The sequence below is a fragment of the Gymnodraco acuticeps genome, unplaced genomic scaffold, assembly GCF_902827175.1.
Source record: "Gymnodraco acuticeps unplaced genomic scaffold, fGymAcu1.1, whole genome shotgun sequence".
NCBI lineage: Eukaryota > Metazoa > Chordata > Actinopteri > Perciformes > Bathydraconidae > Gymnodraco > Gymnodraco acuticeps.
In genome coordinates this window covers 376,594-397,488 of record NW_022992258.1, presented here as the reverse complement: position 1 = coordinate 397,488, position 20,895 = coordinate 376,594, and the positions used below count along the sequence as shown (strand labels likewise).

At 41.4% G+C, this 20,895-nt stretch overlaps 1 protein-coding gene across 1 annotated transcript in view; it reads right to left on the bottom strand.

The window, feature by feature from the left end:
• Positions 1-422: 422 nt before the first annotated feature.
• xkr6b (XK, Kell blood group complex subunit-related family, member 6b) overlaps positions 423-20,895 on the bottom strand; it is a 56,486-nt gene continuing 36,013 nt past the window's right edge. Inside the window, exons 2-3 of the mRNA XM_034206910.1 lie at positions 7,813-8,009; positions 423-7,065 (exon numbers count right to left, since the gene is read on the bottom strand). Coding sequence (XP_034062801.1) covers positions 6,095-7,065; positions 7,813-8,009 — 1,168 coding nt within the window. The 3' untranslated portion in view covers positions 423-6,094. The remainder of the gene's footprint in view (positions 7,066-7,812; positions 8,010-20,895) is intronic.

Genomic DNA, 20,895 nt, shown 5'->3' with positions numbered 1-20,895 from the left:
AATTAGCAAAAATTATGTGATGTATTGGACTCATGTTAAAAGATCTTAAACAGCTTTAGTCAAACTACGCAGGTGTTTTCACTTATTGTCCCTGATTACACCTTCCTCAGATTGATCGTCATCTCTAAAAATGTTCACTTTCATTATTTTGATTAATGCATCATTCTGTGTTTGGTGTTATCACAGTAATCCCCACCACAACTTCAACCTGAATAAGTATATTCAAATTAAATGAAAAACACCTGTGTGAGTGTGGAGGCCTTTTATCTGCTAAATATACAGAGGCTGGAATGTATCACATTAGAACACAATTAAGGTGAGTAGCTTACATCTTTGCATCTGCCTTCATATGTTGAATTGTGCATGTGAACACAGTACTAAAATGCACTTTTAAATACTATATTTATTTTTCTTTTCTGGGATGAACAGTCTGATATATGAATCTACAGTAAGGCTTAACATTACATTTTCAGCATAATATTTCTCTTTTCATCTAAAAACCAAAACATACAAAAAGAACCGTAGCACCATATGTTATTAATAATATTCATATTGTTCCCAAAAAAAGGACATCAGTTTTGCTTTTTTTAAAGAACAGGGTTTCCATTAAACAGTGTAATATGTTATATTTAACAACAACAAAGAAACCATTCCTTTTATGTTCTCAGTTAAAACATTGGTTGTATGAGTACACTTTCATAAAGATGCTACAGATTGTAGCAAATTAGCTTTCTGACATTGTGCCAACATTTGGAATACCCTGGAAAAAATAATAATGGTCTAGGAAATATCCTGATTTGTAAAATACACCAACAAGCTAACACAATCTAGAAATTGATTGAATATAAACAAAGCATTATTTCCCAACACAATTTGATAACTATTTCAAAAATCAGCAGCAATTAATATAACAACCATAGTCGCTTAATTGGAATATCAAATCCATGTTAAACAAAAATATTACAGCCAATTCTACAATAACAACAAAAAGTAGATACACACAGATTAAGGACATATAGATGACAGGAATTTACAACACAGCAATCACGTTCTATTTTTTTAACCCAAACTCCAGTAGGTAGCATTTGTGATCCTGTTCGTCTGCCATAAAGATGCATTTATCTGCCAGTTTCATTCTCTCTCAGAGAAAAGAAATAAAAAAATCCTAGTGCAGATTGAATCATAGTAGACGAAAAACATACTCTATGCTTAAACCAGTATATTAAACATTAAATGCAGAGAGTCACTCGTTTTTTGAGCAAGTTAGGAAATCAAAATGGCACCATTGAGAGTTGAAGTCTGCTGTAAACTATGTGGCTGTAAGGTGCTAGCGCTCAAGCATTTTGAGACTGCAAGTATGTGGGGCGAAGGCCCTCTCAGTCAACTGGAAGGCTATGCTATCAGAAAGCTAAAAAGTGGACTGCAGTCCACAGTAGTAGCACCTTTTTAAATGTATTTATTCAGCACCAGGTTATTAACATAAATCAAACCGGAATCAAAAATAAAAGAAGAAAATGCACCATTTTATCTTCTGAACATACTGCTCCAGTGGTCAAAGAGATGGCCATGAGTCATGACACAAAGGTACAGACACTGACCTGCTGCTACATATTAATGCAGAAATCAGAGGGTTTGTTGTGCAGTCGAGAGCACTTACATGCTAAATGTTGAGGGTCACCTCACAATGACTTCCAAAGGCATGCTGGGAGGTGGTAGGAAAACAAGAAAATCAGGTTATTTAAAAGTGAAATAGTGATCAGGCCTGTTAATCCTTACATTGTAAGCAACATTTATGCAACATAAATGTTTTTTTTGCGCATTTTGTCATCATTGACTCTCGTTCAAATCCAACTGCAGGCATTATTGTTTTGGCTAGAGGATGTATTTTTCACACAAGACAAACGACACAGAAACTTTACGTCTTGGCACCACAAATCATTCATCATTGCAAGACAGAAGTAGATGTAAAGGCATAGACAAAAGTACAAAACAATCATTGACCAAATCGCTCGGTACCGTGGCTGGCATCTGTTAAGAGTTTCCATCAAACAGTCCAAAACTAACACTTTAGAGCTTAGTCCAAACTGCTAATTGTAACTTGCTGAATTAACTGGGGCTGTTGTATTTCAGCTTGCTCCAACGTAATATAGATGAGGAACCCCACGTTCAAGTACAGAAGGTGTTCAGTATTGCCTTACTTCTCCTCCCATGTCTTTGACATACGCACCACTTGGTTCTTTCACTCTGTTATTAGTTGTAACACTGTAACGAGGAAACAGTGCAACTGTGGATGTCAACTTAAATGAAATAGTAAGATTAAATGGAGTTGTCAAATGAGGTGACAAAATTGAGAACTTGGCTTGATTTGGTTTGGAGAGACAAACAGGAAGAATATTGTTTGGTGTTGTCACCATCTTGATGAGTGGGCTGGCACATGGAACAAGTAAAGAAACAAATTGGCATTGTTGTTTGCGGGCCTGGCTGCCATGGCTGGATTGAAGCACCCAAAGTAACAAGGCACAACAAGGACTGAGTAGAACAAGCTTGCTACTTAAACACTCTTGTGCGTTGTGTCAGTTGAAAGATGTGGGCTTGTAACCTGACAGAAACAGGGGATTTCTTTGTGACCTTGTTCATATTGTAAAGTGTGGCGGCCAAATATAATATTATTTGGTAACGTTTCCAAATGCAACCCTTGTGTAGCTTAGCTTTTGAAACCTGTGTATAATTAAGGAAAACATTAAAAATACTAAATTAAAACCCACTTATTGGGCTTCTAGCTAATTTGTTTAAAAATACACAGAATGTGGCAATAATGTGATTGTTCTGTAGAAATAAGTAAAATATACTGCATGTTTCATAAAAATCTAGACTTGTACATTTAGACTCTTCACATACTTAATTAAAATCAACAATGTAATTAACTGTAATTACTTTTATTCATATGACACAGCTAAGCAAGCATAAATACTCTGCATTATACAACATTAAGCACCACAAGATGAAATGCAGCCCAATTGTACATAATCTTGGTTGTTATAATATATACTACCGTACTCCCACACAAACACACCCGCACAAAAATGAATTAATCACAGTGTATTTGCACCTGATTTGGACTTATGTCCATGTCTGTAAAATGTCAGCAGTGTTTGCCAGGCAGCCAACTACCACAAAAAACGGCCTATCCCCCCACCAATAATAAGAATGAGCAACCATTCCCATTAAAACAAATATTATTATGGTGCAAACCATAATTAAGTGGTGCAATCCCAGTGGTCCAGGATGCAATTTTGTAAGGAAAAAATGGAGGACATGCCTGGGGATGAGAACTGCATTGAGACACCCCTGAGTCAGCTGGTATAGTGGTCTTGGTTGTTGGTCCTGAGGAACCCCTGTATTGGCTGTTTTGCTTAGTTTTTTTTTTTAAGTCCAACAATATTTTTTTACATTAATTGGCTTGCTATTAACATGGCTGTTAATTCACTACAACAAAGAGAACTACTGGCTGCTATGGTAAACAATGAACAACTTGGTTGTTTGCATACTCATGTATATCAAAACATATGGGGTGTTGGATGTTTGCTCCACCCTAGCTGACCCAACAGTTAAATATTACTCAGGGCTGAACATCGCTTTAAGCTGAAGGGTGGCAGACCCTGGATGTTGAAGCTCTTGGTTATGGCAGTGTACCTCATTGCATGTTCTCATGCCAGGATCTCCAGTTGTTCAGCCTCAACCCCGTTGTTCAGTTACCAGAAAGTGTGAGAGTGTGTCATGGGAGTGCACCAAGGCCCAGCAACGCAGGGATTGGGAAGAGGGCAGAGCAGCAACCAAGGGTGGAGCCGAACTTTCGGCGAGAGGACAGAACTGTGGAAAAGGGCTCAGGAGATACACATGACACGCATGCATACACACCACCACGCAAACACACTTAAATCCCAAACACAAACTGTAGGTTGCACAGCACGCGCTAACAATAAAACACCCATCTTTCTTACACAAGCATACGAAGAGTCATACAGCATAATTCAGTTAAGACCTTTCTCAAGTTCTGTCCTCATGTTCATTTCCATCCCTGGCAAAAACCCCCTCTCACCTTTGGCCTGGACTTAACGTGGCATCTGCCTTTTACAGTACGATGTTAGTAGGCACATTTGGCCACAGCTAAGCAGAAAGCCTGTGAGCCAGGAGAAAGGAATCTCTGCTTTGCGTAGGGCTCTTGGTCATCCCTGGTTGGGTGCATTGGTACTAATGCCTCATACTAACGTCATGCCAAACAATGTAGAAAACACACATTATATATTTGGATGAATCATTGAGTAAATAGATACAATTGGAGTATGAAATGCATTCATTTTTTAAATAAATTGTTTAGTAGCCCTCTCTGGGAGTTTTAGTCAAACTCCTTTGACCTCGAAGGCATCTTTTTTTAAATATTTGATTTCATTATTGTCATGAGTAAATACAGTGGCCGTCCCAAGTGTATCCGTAGTGAAGAACTCCCGCAGGTTCAGCTGGGAGATGTTGTGTGTACTCACTTTACAGCAGGCCTATATATGTTAATGTTTAGCAAGGACTCATTCTACTGGTTCAAGGGGGCAGATACGATGGAAAGACAGTTCTGTAAGATGCAATTTGGCTTTGTTTCAACTGCACTAGCAGTGCCAAAACAGTTGACCTGTACACCCATATTAGAGTATAAACTCTTGAGGGCACACTGATGTTGAGGAGTATAACTTTTAACACTGCACTGCACAACAATTGTTGTTATGTAAAAAGTTTGTGTTCTGGCAAAATATAGATGTCAATGTATCAATGACTATAAATGAGGACACAAAAACGCACTGAAGTATAATAGCATAGAAATATCTTCTCCTAGTTGTCTTTTTTTTAAAGAACTTATTACGAGTCTTTGCACCCGATAAGCATATATTATCAACCCTAACATTTGTTGATTAGAAAACAAAATAGGGAGGCTGTACTTTCTAGGATTCAGAAGGGAATGGTGGAGGATTCCTTGAAGGCTGTCTTTGCAATTCAAACAAAAATGTGTGTTAACACATTTATACCCTTCTACCCTTTACTAAACCCCTACAATCTTTAAAAAAGTCATTGGAATGTTTAATTATGATATACCCACCAATTCAGAAAATGTTGTGCTCATTTCCATTACATTCTACTTTCCTTTCATTGTGTTTTTCTTTAATATTTGTGCTGTCACAATTACGGGCAAAAATAACCATGTAAGGCATGCCGTTCCAGTTCGCCTCCACTGGAGGGCAATCTGCACTGTTGAAATTATATATGTGGGTGGAACTGATTGAAGGTCGGTGTGCTTCTTTTTCCTTCCATACATGATGCGATTATGATTAAGGGTTTTGAACAAAAATAGTACGGCCAGGTTCCACTTGAGCCACGTATGGCTCACAGAGGGATAATCCATTTTGAAGTGCTTCTTCTGGACATATCTTTGATTGTGTCCTTTTTGTTATTTACAGTATCGCGATTTCAGTGCTTTTCAATTCACGGGCTAAGGAATTAGTAAACATTATCATACAGTACAATCATTTACATAAAGAATGGCAGTAAATGTTGGGATGTGCAAAGACCTGCCCCCTTTGAGACTCTCCTCCATCATTCCCATCAGCCTTTGCGCCAGTCCCATGTCACAGGGACATACAATATGCCCTTCAAAAGTATTCACAGGTTGAATCACCAATACAGTATAATGTATTAAACACATTTCATAATGAAACATTCATATTTTATCTACACACGCATACAGAACCCTCCTATATCAATGTAGAGGGATTTACATGATTCTTCTGTATCAGATACTGGAGGTTCATGATTTGATCTCTGTACTGTATGTTTCTTTTCCAAAAATAAATCATGGCTGTGTGTTTCGACCGTCTCGACACACATCTCTTGCAGGAAAATAGAATGATCAGAGAGGAGAGAAGGAGATAGCAGTGTGTCAAATGGAAAGAGATAATATCTGGAGAGGAGGAAGAGCATAGTCCAAGAAAGGATAAGTATGTGCATCGTAGTGTGTAAGAGGACGTTGGCAGAGCTGTGGGAGAAGATGCCTTCAGAGGGAGGATTCGTACTGCAGGAGTTCATAGAGAAGTGGACCGTCCCTATACCTGATGCCCACCGCGTTAGGGCTAATGTACTGCAGCACATTTATGGTCCTGCGCAGGCGCCGATCCACAAAGTGTGCATCCCATGCTGGGTAGCGTTTTCTGGGCATGTCTATCTTAATGAGAGGACCCTCGGGCTGGATGGGCCTGCCAGTGGCATCCACAGGCTCTGTGGACCTCACCTGGAAAACCGGTAGGCAGGTGTCCGTGGGTGTTTCATCTGACTCCTCATATTCCCCTGCCAGACCCCGTGTGGGGGTGGCCTGAGAACCACGCGGTCCAGGTGTGGGAGCCATGGGCTCGGCCTCGGGGGGTAATGGAAGGCCCCAAAGAAGCTCAGCGCAGCATGAGCTGGCCAGCACCCTCAGCCGGGGGCCCATGGGGTGTAGGACCCCGTAATAGAGAACCATACAGGCCACACCTGAGGCAAAGCACAGGAAGACACCACAGAGGGCAAAAGCGGCATAGGCGTCAGTGGTGACTGGGTCACGATACGCATACCAAAGGAGGCTTAGGATGGCGTTCTCTAACAGCACTACTGTATAATAGGTCACCATTCTGTACCGCGTCCGGCCCTCGCGTACATTGAACCAACAGAAGACATAGACCACCCCCACCACCATGTTGAACAGTACTTCCTCCCACTTGGACATGCAGAAGTCGGTGCCGCCATGGATGACCCAGAAAGCCATGGCACACCAATGGAGCACCACAAAAATGCCAAAGTATATGTGGAAAACCGAGGCAAATAGGGCAAGGGAGATCACCCGTGAGGAGATGGTAAAAAGGCGCCAGAACAGATGCACCAGGGCACCTCGGTAACTCATGCTCTTCTGGTCGTCACGTGAATCACGCAGGAGTTTGTGGTAAGAAGCTAGCACCCAGGCCAGGGACAGGAGGGAGGACATGGTTGAAAGACCTGTGAATATAGACGGAGAAAGAGTGTGAAAGAAGAGAAAGACTAAGAATGAGATACACTGACATGCCATGAGATGGTTTTCAAAGCACCAGAAATGTAAAGAAAAATCCAGTTTTTATTTCTAGTCTAAAGCATAATCCAAAGAAAAATACTTTATCTTGACTTGGCTGGCGTTCCACTTACAGTACATTTCATTTCAGCCAAAGCAATCTATCACATTCTAGAAAGCCATATTATTACCAAGATCATCATAGGTCATTCAGTCAACAACAATTCAGTTTCCTTTGGACTTGTATAACAGTAGAGACAGCATTATGTCAGAGCAGTAACCTGCTACATGAAAAATGATAGAGGATTATCTGCAGAGCAGCAGCATGGTGCCTCTCAGCAAATGTATTGATGGCATTTCTATAGACACCCAGACAGGGAGGGTATCTTGTTATGATTGAATTGCCTTCCTTGGGGAGCTGTTTTGCACGTGGAAACTGGAATTGTAAAAGAGCTTTCAAAAATGATGAATGTTTGAAATTGAATACAATGGTGGAGAATAGTGCACACTGTAAATAAAGCGATATGTGAACTTCACAGAAAATGAACTGTCAGGTTTAAAATACGAAACCATCTCAGCATTATGGGACAACAGTATGACGTAATGCACAAACGAAGGATATGAAAGATGTCTGGAATTAGACACAAACATAATGAAAGTTGTGTGTTGCCTGTATAGTGCCATATGGAAGTCCTTACACTGCAGCCACTCAGCATTGTTGCTCTGGATCATAATGCAGAGCTGCAGCACCATCTGAGGGGCGCTTTCTAAGAAGGTCTCCAGCAGTCGCAGCATGTTGACATCGGCATACTCGTACATCATAGCCCAGTAAAAACGCCGCTGGTTCTCCTTCTGCCGGTGACTCTGTATACCGAGGTACATGGTGCGGATGTACCTGCAGAGAAAGGAAGGGCGGACAGTTAGACAATCTAATAATAACTTCTTTATCTTATGGAAACAAATGGCACAATAACACATTTTAATATTTTAAACTGTTGCATCACATGCTTGAGTTTGGTTGAGTTTTGACATCCTTAGCACACTTAGTAGCTATCACTTTTAATAGCACAATTCAAATATTGTAATTTGAATTCATAAGGGATAAAGATGTTCATATCTTTACCAATTACATAAACATTTGATTACAGAAAATGTGTGGACTTTGATTACAACATCATCGTTGTTAAACAAAAACATATTGCGGGAAGCTGTAGTGATAAAACTGAAAAGAATAAAGACAAGAAAACCAATATAGTACAATTTAAAAAGGTACAAATAAAACATAGTCATGAACTGTCATTTACTATTCTACATATACTAAAAATATATTCCTGTCAAACCAAGTAACTACTTGCATAGCAGCTTTATTCCACAGTATCACTGCCTTGTGTAACACAGCTACAACAACAGTTAAAAACATATTTTTGGCCCGCAGTAAGCATGGCAATGATCATTGTCACCACATGACCCTTATTGTCAGCTGTATGGGCTATTTTCATGATTTGTGTAGTTTCATAACGGTGAAGTGATTCTGGTGAAGCCATGGGAGTGGTGGGTAATGCAGCTGAGAAGGGCCGGCTAATTGAATCAAGCTCCTGTTGCCATCCAAGCTGTACCACTGCTTCGATGGCATTGTGTAATGCTGGGCAAACATGTAATGGGCCCAGGGCTGTGATCTAGCTCATTAAGATCATAATCTTCTGTGGGTATGGATTTTGAAACGTAACGCTGCAGTCAAAGCCGCCAATTAACATGCATGGAAGAAGACCACAAGTGATTAAGAGGAAAACATTTGTGCAGAATCTAAGCCTTGGAAGGAAACATCCCCAAATCCTTGGTAAAAACATCAATCCTTTCAACTCCAAAGAAGGCAACAAAAAGACGTAAAACTGCAGCCTGGCGGGTTTTTACCCTCTCTAATCTGTAAACAACTTCAGCTCTTCAAACATGTTAACTCAGAGAGAAAACAATCACTGAAACCATTACGACAGTTAGAGTTATCTTAAGAGTGGATTCAGACATTTCATATTGTGTCGTAACCGCAGGGCCTATCTGCCTGAGCTGGCAGAGTAGCCAAATAAATCCTTCACTTGATGTGAAGGCAGTCAACCGAGGACAGCAAGGACAGAAATAGACTAGACAGTAGCACTCCCCAAAACCAATTGAGAGGCCATGGATCTACAATCAGTTCCTAAGAGACAGAAATCCACTGCAGCATAGCAAACAAAGACAGAAAATGCTTATGCTTATGATTAGCTTCTGCATTAGCTATTGGGAAAGAGATTACTGCTTAATTTCAAATGAGGTTGAGATCAGTGCACTGTAAAGAATGCATCATCTGGTCGGCTCTGATTGCTTTTTGTTATTGCTTTGATTCAACCACTTCCTATTCACAGTACATACAATACAACTCAGTAGACCTTCAGCTAAATGTGACAATGGGAGTGTGAAATACATCTGGTACAAATGGCTCCTCTCCCATTGTTTACTTGATCTCACAAAAATAATTTAAACTATATATAGAGGTTTATGGGGGCTTTGATAGGATAACTTTCACTATTGTAATCACTTGACCTATAGATTTGACATTATTATTTCTGTCGAATTGTGCAAAGTTATTTGTATGTGATCCTTAATACTTATTTCATGCCTAAGAATATCAGCATGCTTTGGTGAGATATTCCAAAAAGACATAGAGAAGGATACTAAATTGAATTTTCCCTCTGCTTTCATTTTCATTTTCTGGCATTGTTGGCAAACCTCTACATAGTCAGTTAGCTAACCTAAAAGACAGCCAGTGTCCCTCAATGTGTGAAAGCAACTGAAGAAAGGAATCAATGGAGGAAAAACTCCCACATGCACCCAATATTAGTGTGGAAACTTGATGACTCAAAGATCTTCCTGTCAAATAGACAGTGAATAACAACCATTCACATGTTTTGTCATGTTATTATCCACACTAGTGCGTCAAAACAAACTTAAAATATCCCCCGAGGAGGATCTACTCTGTCCCCCGCACTGCACTGGCATCATTTACTCGCTGAGCCAAATCTGCTAATGCACGCAGTAAACGAAAACGATGAAAGCTCTGGCTGGGAGCAGGAACGGTGGTCTTCCTCGGGACAGTGGACAGAAGGAACAAGAGAGGAGGCAAAATGGACACAAGTTTTTGGGGATCAATAGCTCTAGGCTGTAAGAGGCACCATTATATCCAGAGGTAAAGGCTGGCATTCCGTGACATTTTCAGTCGGACTGGTAAATGTCAGATGAAGCAAGTCAACCCCTCTTTCTCACTAATGACATGCCACAGAGACCTACACCGACTCTTTGTCTCCATCCCCCCTTTTTCCATTAGTCTGTGTTCCAGTGATGCGTCTCGCTGGTCTGTAGTGCCTCCGTCAAAAAAAGTAATTTTCATTGTCTCCATAGATGTCTCACTTTGAAAAAACAACCTTACAGACGTGAGCTGCTCTGTGAGGCTGCACCCAGGAACAGCTGTGCTATAAGCTAAATGCTAATGGCAGCATGCTTCACTGCTCTCAACTGCAACTGATGGGTGTCATTAGTTTTGCAGCTATATCAATAGTATTAGACAAACAGAAAAAGCACTAGATGAGAAGTTGTTAAAATTCAACCAGTAGCCAATTAATGTTTAACTGTTGTTTAGATATTAAACGTCATGGTGACACTAGAGCAAAAGTCATATAATTACTAAAGTCATTAAGAGAAGTAAATGTTGAGAGAATAAGTGAAAACTTTAAGCCTGCCGGTGGCACTATATTCAAAATCAGGGAGTCACCAAAATCTGTTGTCTGGGCAACATAGGTGTTTGTTCCAAATTGCATTGAAATCCATCCAAAAGGCATTTAATTTGAATTCTGTTATCACCTATAATCTATTTTAAACAAACCAACAGTAGCTTACCGTACCTACCGTTGGTACAATCATCTAAACTTCAGCTCTGATATTCAAGCACAAAAAACTAGAAATGATGGTTTCCATTACACATTACAAGCGGCCCTTTCATTTGATACCAGGCCACACTTTATTAGCTCATATTCCCATGGTTTCAGCAGAAAAACTTGTGCAGTCGAACACTTTGGGTTTCACAGCTGTCATAACAATCTGAACTCACTCCGTCACATTCCAACACACACATAGCGCATGCCTTAGCAATAATCTTACACACATCCTGTGATTGTGATACACACTTCTAACACTCCCACTGTGCCTTTTTCAGATGTAGTAACACAAATGGCTGTCTAAAAATAAGCACACACAAATGCGTGCGTTCACACGCAGTCTTGTCAGAACTGTAGGTAATGGGGGATTTCCTTTCTATTCCAGACACATTTGTCAGATGGATCTTTTTATGTCTTCCTCCCTTCATCTCTCGGCCATGCACCACTTAGGCTGTGGTCCACTCCTAGATGCTTTCACCCCCCCTTTCCCTTTTAGCTCCATAGCTCCACTACAGAGCTCCTCATGAATTATTTGTGGCAAGATCATAGCGATCGCTCATGGCTCGTTAAGCAACGTACGGATGGCCTAACAGCTCTATGCTGTGCTGGGGCCGTGTTCCAAGATCAGCCGTCTGCCATTGCAGTCGATACACAGCCAACCAGTAACCCCCCCAAAACACATACATGCAATCTTGAGAACATTTTTACTTAAAATGAGCAAAATGTAGCAAGTTTTTGAGACATTTGAAGATCTGAGAATGAGCCACAGTGAGCGACACACCATGTGGTTCCTTCTCCAAGTTATTTCTCCCTCTCCTCTTAAGTAATTGACCGGTGAGTCATCCAACTACCCTTATACTTATTCATTTAGTGGGTGGTAAGAAGGATCCCATCGACGGACATAGCCAAGTTTGACAGCATCTGTCTTCCAAGCCGATTGTGGGAAGGCTCCGCGGCTCAGACTGCATTCATATCTTGTCATAAGCTGATTCATAAGCAGCATGGAGCAGAGCTTATGCATTGGCTGTTAACAGGTGGAATCCAACAGAACGCTAAGCATGGGGGACACATAGCATACACAAGGCCTGAGGGTTTATGAAAAAGTGTGAGGTTGTGTGTGTGTAAGGTAGAGTCGATGCCAGCTGCGATGAGTCACACCCTGAGTCACTCAGTGGGGCTGCACATTGACTCTCAATGAGGTTCAAACCTCCTTTATCAGAGAGATTTAAATGTCTCCCTCTTTCACTTCTCTGTGTCTTTGCTACTTCTGTGTCTCTCACTCTTTTCATAAGTCTTCCTAACACCCCGCCTAGATTGCAGAACAGAATTCAATTTCTGTCTGTAGAGATTTTTCTTCTTCTATGCTGTCTTTTCCTGAGGAAATTGGTGGAGGGTGTGTGGGAGTGCCGTTACAGCAGGTGCTTCAGATACTTGGCTAATTTTCTTTTCTACCTGTTCTGTTTGGCTTGTGGTTTTTAAACTCATTACCTAGTTAGATGAGCAATTCTGCAAGTGTTATCGTTGGGTCCTATCTGAGTTACCGTTGTGATATATATAATTCCATTTAATCATTTATAATCTAGTTGTTTACCCATGTCCAAGCCCATATAACTTTCTCGGGATCTAGTATATCGTTTATTTTTCAATTCTTCCCTTTAGGTCTGCACAGCCCTCTGCCGGCCTGAGGGAGTCCGTTTGCTTCAAACTAAACAGGAGGCCAGAGGAAAGATATTTTTTCTGGATTTAAACTTCTCTTTCTTGTCCTTCAACTCCTATCAGGTCTCCTTTTTTAAGTTGAAATTACAAGCATTTTGAAGTACCAATCATACTCACTTAGTACAAAATACACACATAATATTGCCATCTCGTATGTTTTGTTGCAGCCAGCAAAAACTCATGTTGTGGCTTTCTATCAGAGAATGTATGGCATTTCTCCAGTCTGCTGGAACCTCACCGGGATGGATCACAGATAGCTGGCTTTAGTGTTTCTTGTGATACGGATATTCGGAGGAGAAAGTCATTTCTCACTCAGCCCTAGTACGGTCAGCAGTATGGGTGAGCTATAGAAAAACTGTCGGGGATTCAGCGTCTTGTTCAAGAACACTGCCGTCTCACAAATGTGCGATTCTTTCGCCCTTCACAGTGAATGAAAAGTATCACAGCTCCAGCGGGAGCTTAACAGTTATGTCATTGTTGTGTTATTCATCATTCTCAAATCTGAACAGTGCTAAAGAAAACTGTTGTAGTGAACATGTCTTTAGCGTCGTAGCTTGTCTCTGAGAGTAACAGGAATGAATAGTATACCGTTGTGTCTTAAGAAAATGCTAACGTTTATGTATGTCAAGATGAGGGGTTTTCTTTACTTCCAGAAACACTTTGTGGCTCAATGGGCTTTCCCTTCAGCAGTGTAGCACTGATCCTACATCAGATATGTCTTTATCCTCCTTATGGCGGTGAAGAGCCCTGGATGAAAGGCTGTCAGAGTGGAGATCTCAGTCCCACAGGCAAGTCAGACACTCGCATACAAACACACAACGATCTGTGACCAGCGCCTTTGGGCGATTGCTACTCGAGAGCTGCTGGAATGTTGAACAGAGACGGGATTGACATGATGCAAGCTGAAAGCGATGGGACGCATCAAGCCGAGATGAGAAACGCTGTGTCAAGTCTGCTCCACCCTGTCAGTTCAGAGTGTGTGCTGGTTAACCACCTCTGACGTCTTGACTAAATATTATCACTGTAATTATGACACGTAAATAACATTTCATGGGGTCTGTAAAGAGAAGTGATTATTCTTTTGATTCTCAATTATAAACTGTTACAACCACTGCCCTTTTTTACAGAAAACACTGACTAAGGCAAGTCGCAGGAGTTTAGCTTACGTCTGACGTTCTAGACAACTTTGACCTAGAGCTGACATTTTGAACCACCCTTGTGGAAGTTAATGAATGTTGTCTTTTATGTAATGGCAAGCTATAATGTGTAATCCTTTTGTAATGAGTCTGCACAAACACTATCCCCCAGCATGTTTAGTGGCGCTCCTCTACTGTACTCCTTCTCTGTTTCTCTCTGCACAGCCAGTCATTTGTCACCATTAGCAACGGTCCACAGGTACCCAAACTCATTGCACTGTGACCACGTGACATTATTCCTCCTCTCAGACGGGTGGGTAGCAGAGATAAGAGGCTAAAGGAAAGGACAGGAGAAGTAAAGAGTGGACGGTGTAGGTGAAGGGGCGAAGAGGTGTAGACAAGTCATGTGATCATGGCCTCTTTGCCTTTAGATGGAGGACAGCCAGAGATTGAGGCTGATCTAAGATCATTTGGAGTTATAATGGGCTAAAGCATGATAAGGAGGTGCAGATTCAGTATCAGTGCTAAAGAGACGGGATGTTGTCTTGCCTTTCAGAACAGTATTGATCACTTCAGCTGATCATTAGCTGCTATCAACATTACTCTTCAATATTCCGATTTGTAATGAAGGACAGGTTTGATTAAATGATTGATTTCAAAGATTATAAAACCTCCAACCCTGCCGTCACCTCAGCCTGAACTCTGGCTTGTCCCATTTCCCTGAATTTCATCCGGCAGTATTGTTTGTATTTGCCTAGTGTTTGTTGAGAAGTCATGTAAATACTGTTGTCCCTTATCGACCAGATGTCACATCGTTTTGCGCGACTGAATCTATTTTCAACAGCACAGAAATATATGCTTCTTGCAAAACTGCAGATTGACAGTCAAAAACCTCTATTAAACTAAAGCTATTTTCCTTGTGAAATAATCCGCTGAATGTGGTGTTGGTTATTTGATTAATCTTTGGGCTATAACATTTAAAAAACAAACTACAGTTTCATAAAGGGTCATTTCCGTATGTCTCTTCATCTCACAAAGCAGCAAAACCTCACAATTGAGAAGCTGGATCTAGATCATGTTCAGCATTTTGCTCGAGAAATGATTTGTTATAGCACTAAAACACACTCAGAACATGAAATGCTAATGTTACTTGATGTAAAAGGAACAATTTAAGCTGCTTTTCACTCACTGCATGCTCGGATAACCTCTACTTTCATATTCTTTCCTTTTTAATTTGAGTTTTTTCAAGAGATGGCTGGCAGTGGCTTTTCAAAGGTCAACATGTCAGTTACAGTAATATCACTGAATGACTTTCTCAAACACACGGCACATTACAGCTTGTTCACAGCTTGTTCACACACACACACACACACCACACACACACACACACACACACACACACACACACACACACACACACACACACACACACACACCACACACACACACACACACACACACACACACACACACACACACACACACACACCTGTCACTGAGACACAAATATTAAGATAGGTGGTTATTACAGTAACAGCAAAGTGTCACTCTGTGGCCTTCTGCTTCCTTTAAATGCTTTCCTTGGAGAGAAATGCCTTTTAAGCCTGAAGTGAAATCTCCCCCTTCCCTTCCTAACACCCTTCATCTCCCCACCGCTGCTGTACTGTTTTGTGGCTGCTCTAACTAGGAGGAAGGGCCAGATTATGTACGGATTAAGAAGAAAAGGTTTGACCCACTTGCTTTTCAAAGAGCACCAAACCAAAAAGGGGTCGTCTGGAAGCTGGCTCCCATTCAGTGTCGGCACTTGTGTTGTGCTGCGAGGGACACTTGAAGCTTGTGTTTATTGCTCTTAAGACTGTAATTAGCAGGGCTGGCTTATGTTTAATGCTTTCCTGGTTTACCGACTGAATGAAGGTTCTCAGTTTGAATCTCTTTTCATTAGGTGAATGGATAAAACAAAGAAAACATTATCACCTCACCGCGTTTTAAAAAAAATGTTTTACTTGAGGTTTGATTGGCTAGCTTGCAGGTTAGTTGGCATTTAGTATTTATTCTAGCCCGGAAGATAACACAAGAATAAAGACGAGAGCCAAGTCAGCACACAAGGAGGAAAAGAGGAAGGGGGGGGGGGAAATAACCGCCAAGAAAGTGGAGGAAAGCTAGCGAGAGAATAGAGAGAAGTGACAGTGTGATGTAGTGACAGAGGAAGAGGAAAGAGGCGAGAGGCGGCAAACTTGGCAAGACACAGACACAAGGAAAAGATACTAGTGGTAGAGAAGAACCTGGGGAGTGAGAGGAGAGTGAGAAGAGGGGAGTGAGAGAGAATGAGACCCAGGAGTTAAACTAATCACCGAGCACGCAATGCAATTTTCTGGCTCTGTGCCTCCACTCCACCACACTCCTCCCTCCTCTGCTTCCTCCCTTCCTCCCACCAACCCTCTTCGTCTCGGGGGCTCTTTTTACTATTCAGCTCACACACACACCGTCTCTCGCTCCTCTATCGGTACCATTTCTCCTCTCTCTTAATACTGCCCAGTAATACCCTCCGGCTCCCAAAAATGGATTGACTCACTTTACAAAGCTGTAAATGAAGGGAAATAACGTTTTGAAAAGGAGTATTTGTGTTTGAAATAATTATTATCATTTAGTGCTTGATGTTTCTTCAGGTGTTCTCATATTAGAGGTGTCTTTATGATAGGGTTTGTGTGTAACAAGGTGAATGATGGGAAAATACAGTCACAAATAATATAGAGAAATGCCGTCTGTTTGCATCTACCAGTGTGTAGAGTGCCTTTCCCCCCCGAGGTGAAGGCATTTAGGAAACGTTTGATAACGCTGCAGCAAAGGTTTGAAAGTGTGTTCAGTCTCTCTCCCGAAAGCGTCGCGGCGCCTGCCTTCCTCACTGTTTGCAGCGCCTTGATGATGATGATAGATGTTCGCTCCAGACATGCAAATGAAGGAGGCGGCTCCCTAGAACTGCACACATGCTCTCACTAACAAACGCACGCACCGGCACAGACGAACCAGCATATGCATATGTTTGACTATGATCGAGTCATCCATTGATATATTAATCTTCCTCTTTACGAAATATTCCCCCCCGGGAAAATGCGGAAAGCTCCCACACACAGCAGCCTCAAAACTGCCCTATTTTCTCACTCTGCGCACTCACTTGAGAGGAAGACTTGTCACATAGCGTGCTGATTTGAAACATAGTAGCTCTAGAGGAGAAGTGTGAACGTATGAGGCGGGGTAAGTCTCTTTATTGACATGCAGTATATGTCACCTCCAACATCAGTGCCACTGCTGTAACTGTTGAGGCTTATTGGGACACACATATACACACACACTCTTAGTGAAAAACAAAGCGACAGACTGAAGGATTGATCTCAACAAGCTTATCAAATGTGCACTCGTACACATTCTCCCTGTCAAACATACAAACACACATGAATATATAACGTGTGCACAAGCGCAGCCATATCAGGCTTCAGCACAGACCAACATGTCCGTTTTCTTTCACAAGTGTGTAAAAACACTTGTGAAAGAAAAATGAAATACCCACAGTCCCATTTGTACACAAGGCTTCACACCATCAGACAGTGTCACCATGGGAAAATCCTGAGGGGATTCAATGACACAAAACATATGTGTGAGCCCCCGACTGCTAGTCACTGACAGGCATGCTGAGCAAAAGCTGTTGTGACAGATCACAATGTCAGCCTGGCAGGCGCAGGGAGGGACAGATGGAGACAGACAGAGAGGGAGAAAGCACATGAAGTGGCCCCCATAGCAACTAATCCAGAGGTGCTCTGACTATGCAGGGTCCTTTCAGGTCACAGACGCCGCTAGTGCAGCCGGACAGCACAGCAGACTGAGGGAGATTTAGTTACTGACAATGAGGCACACAATTAAGAGCCGTCATCATCTTGAGGAATACACGTGGTGTAAAAAACCATCTCTCCTCCCCATTCCAGCCCTCTAAACAGCTTCCTCCCATCACCCAAACACCGGCTAACACAATATGATATAAATCCTCAGCAGCCTGGAATCATGGTGTCAGCTTTTCAAGCTCTTAAAAAACGCACGCACACAACTACAGGCACACACAGACGCAACATGAACACACTCGGCTAGGATGAGAACTCCTGGGTCTGCTCTACCTTTCTTTGCTGGGGGATGGTTAGACGGAGGATAGAAGGCAACAAGAGATGTGGGGGGATGGGACCAGATCGATAGAGGTGTCCTGGGAACTCTTCCTTTCTTCCATGCAGGGAGATCGGATGCTGACAGGACAAAGACCCCCTTTAGACACCTGATCTAGGCCTCTGCCCCATCTGAGGGGGCTTCATCCGTTTCAGCAGTCACAAGCATCCCTCATGCGGTAATACTTGTCTTATCAATAAAAGAAGTGTGTGTATGATAGCAGCACCAGCAGCTCCTTGTCTGTGGCTCTGGGTGGATAGGGAAGTGATGTGATGTGTGATAAGAAGACGCAAACTGTGTGTGGAAATGAGTGATGTAAAGATAACATATCCAGAGGGATGTGTGTTTTAAAGATAGTGTTGTAACCTGAGGTAAATAAATACTGTCTGACAGGCACAAATCTTTTATGTTTATAGGGTTTATAGGCTTTGGCTGAATAGTCAATACATCACTTGTACGTTATATACATTATCTTTGCCAGTTGTTATTTTTATTTGTCTGATTCCTTTCTGCCGTCCTGTTAAGTGGAAAGCTTTAAGTAGCGTTTGTTCAGCTATTATTTTGAAATGAACACTGTATTTTCACTCCAATGACACATTCCTTCTTACCTTAGAGTATACTTGTATACCTGAATGGAGCCACGCTCGCTCCATTAAGGCTTGTTTTCCGCATGTCATGTGACAAAGTGAAACACAATTTGGCCATTACCGCTACAGAGCACTTAAAGTTCAGTGGGTGAACGGAAGAGAGGGATGGGAGAAAGGAAGAGAGGGTCTGTGGTTGTTTAGATGAGGGATGAAATGATGGTGTGTGTGTGTGTGTGTGCACAGAGTAAGTGAATGACAAGAAGCGGTAAGTAATGTTCCGAGTGAAAAAGATACATCCAAGGCGAAATTGATTTTTTGTTTTTATAGCCACAAATGTACACACATCATAAAAACATTATCCGTGAAAGTATATATATAGTACATGTATGAGTTTTACCTTTAGATTTACAGTATAAAATGAATACACATGGATAAACACATACCGCTTCGACAACATTGTGTTTTGCCATTAGAACAGGGGTGCCCAACCAGTCGATCGCGATCGACCGGTCGATCGCGGGGAGATTCCCAGTCGATCGCGAGATGTGTCTAAAAATAGAACAACAATATTCTGTTTTATCGTTAATGTCCTATAACATAATCTTCCTGTGCCAGAATAATGCACTTGAACGCATCAAAGCTTTGTGATTGGCCGCCGTGACCCCATGTGTCGGGGCGTGGCTAGTGGGCAGTGCACTAATTCGCTAACGTTGTCCGTATCAATAGGAGTTTTTGATTGATTGAAAAGTTTATTAACAGCTTGTATATTGGGTACAGGACAGCACAGCTCAAAACATACAATTGTTAAGGGGATGCAGACCAGAGAAAGACTTTCGTCTTGTTTACATCAGGGTCCCCCATTTCCAATTCATCATATCATTTAAGACATATTTGACATACAGATGGCTTATTTACAATTTACATACAGGTGGTTTTTACATACAGATTGCTTATTTACAATTTTCATTTTAGATTTCGTTCTAATACATCCTAACCGGACATTTAAGACAGTGACAGTCCGCACACAAACAAGACCGCAATTATGGCAGAAGCAAAACATATATAATTTTCACTCCGAGTGGGAGGATGATTATTTTGTATCTATTCCAATTCAAAGTCCATCTGTCTCATCTGCAATGCGAGCGTAGCTTTATTGAAGAAAAGTAATTTAGGAGCGGCATTTCAAAACAGTGCACAAACGCTACGAGACGGAATTCCCTCCTAATTCTGCCCTACGCTCCAAAAGGGGAGGGGCCTGAGAGGACAGCTAAATGCACAGCAGTCCATTTTCACCAGGCCCAACAACAAGAGCAAGGCTGCTACCATAGCATCTTATCGTGTCAGTCACGTTCTTGCGAAACACATGAAGTCTTTCAAAGACGGCGAAGTTGTGAAAGAAGCATTCCTGGAGGCTGCTGACGCGCTTTTTGGGGACAGTAAAAAACGGTAGCATTTCAACAGGTTTTTGATATAATAAAAACTCAAGTTGGATACCGTTATTAATCAGCTGTAAGTTTGAGTTTGTTTGAACTTATTCATTATAATTATTGTACAAAATGGTATAAGAATGCAAACTTAAATTGATTATAGTCTATTATCAATTCAGGTTAAGAAACTAGTGTTGCTGGCATCCTATTAAAGGCATTTCTTTTTATACTCTACTAAAATGCAACAAAAAAAGGGTTTGATTCTATTAATTTTGTCTTTTTTATTGCACTTTGGCAGCAGATTCCTGTGTAGCTTCAGATCTGAGTTGTCTTATTAGGAAGCCTCATTTATACTTTTGTAGCAACACTATTTTTTATATAATGGCAAATAAAGGGTTCAGAGTCTTTTATTTTTCCCCTGTGTCATATGTGGCAGCACTGTTCAATGTTTCTTGAAAACATTACCCACTGTGGTGTGACGTGTGAATAAACTCCAACTCTGTATCAACAACACTGTTGTGTAACTTCAGTTAAATACTTGTATGTGTGTAGATTAGAAACAGGTAAGATAAAGGATCTGCAGTATTTTATGAGGTATTAATTGTACAAAGGTCAGTTTTATACAAGTAGAAGTGTGTATTTACCTGGTAGTAGGCTGTCAGTAATGGCTATGTCTCTCTATTTGGCCTGGTAGATCTCGGCAGACTGGCAACTTTAAAAGTAGCTCTCGGTTAAAAAAGGTTGGGC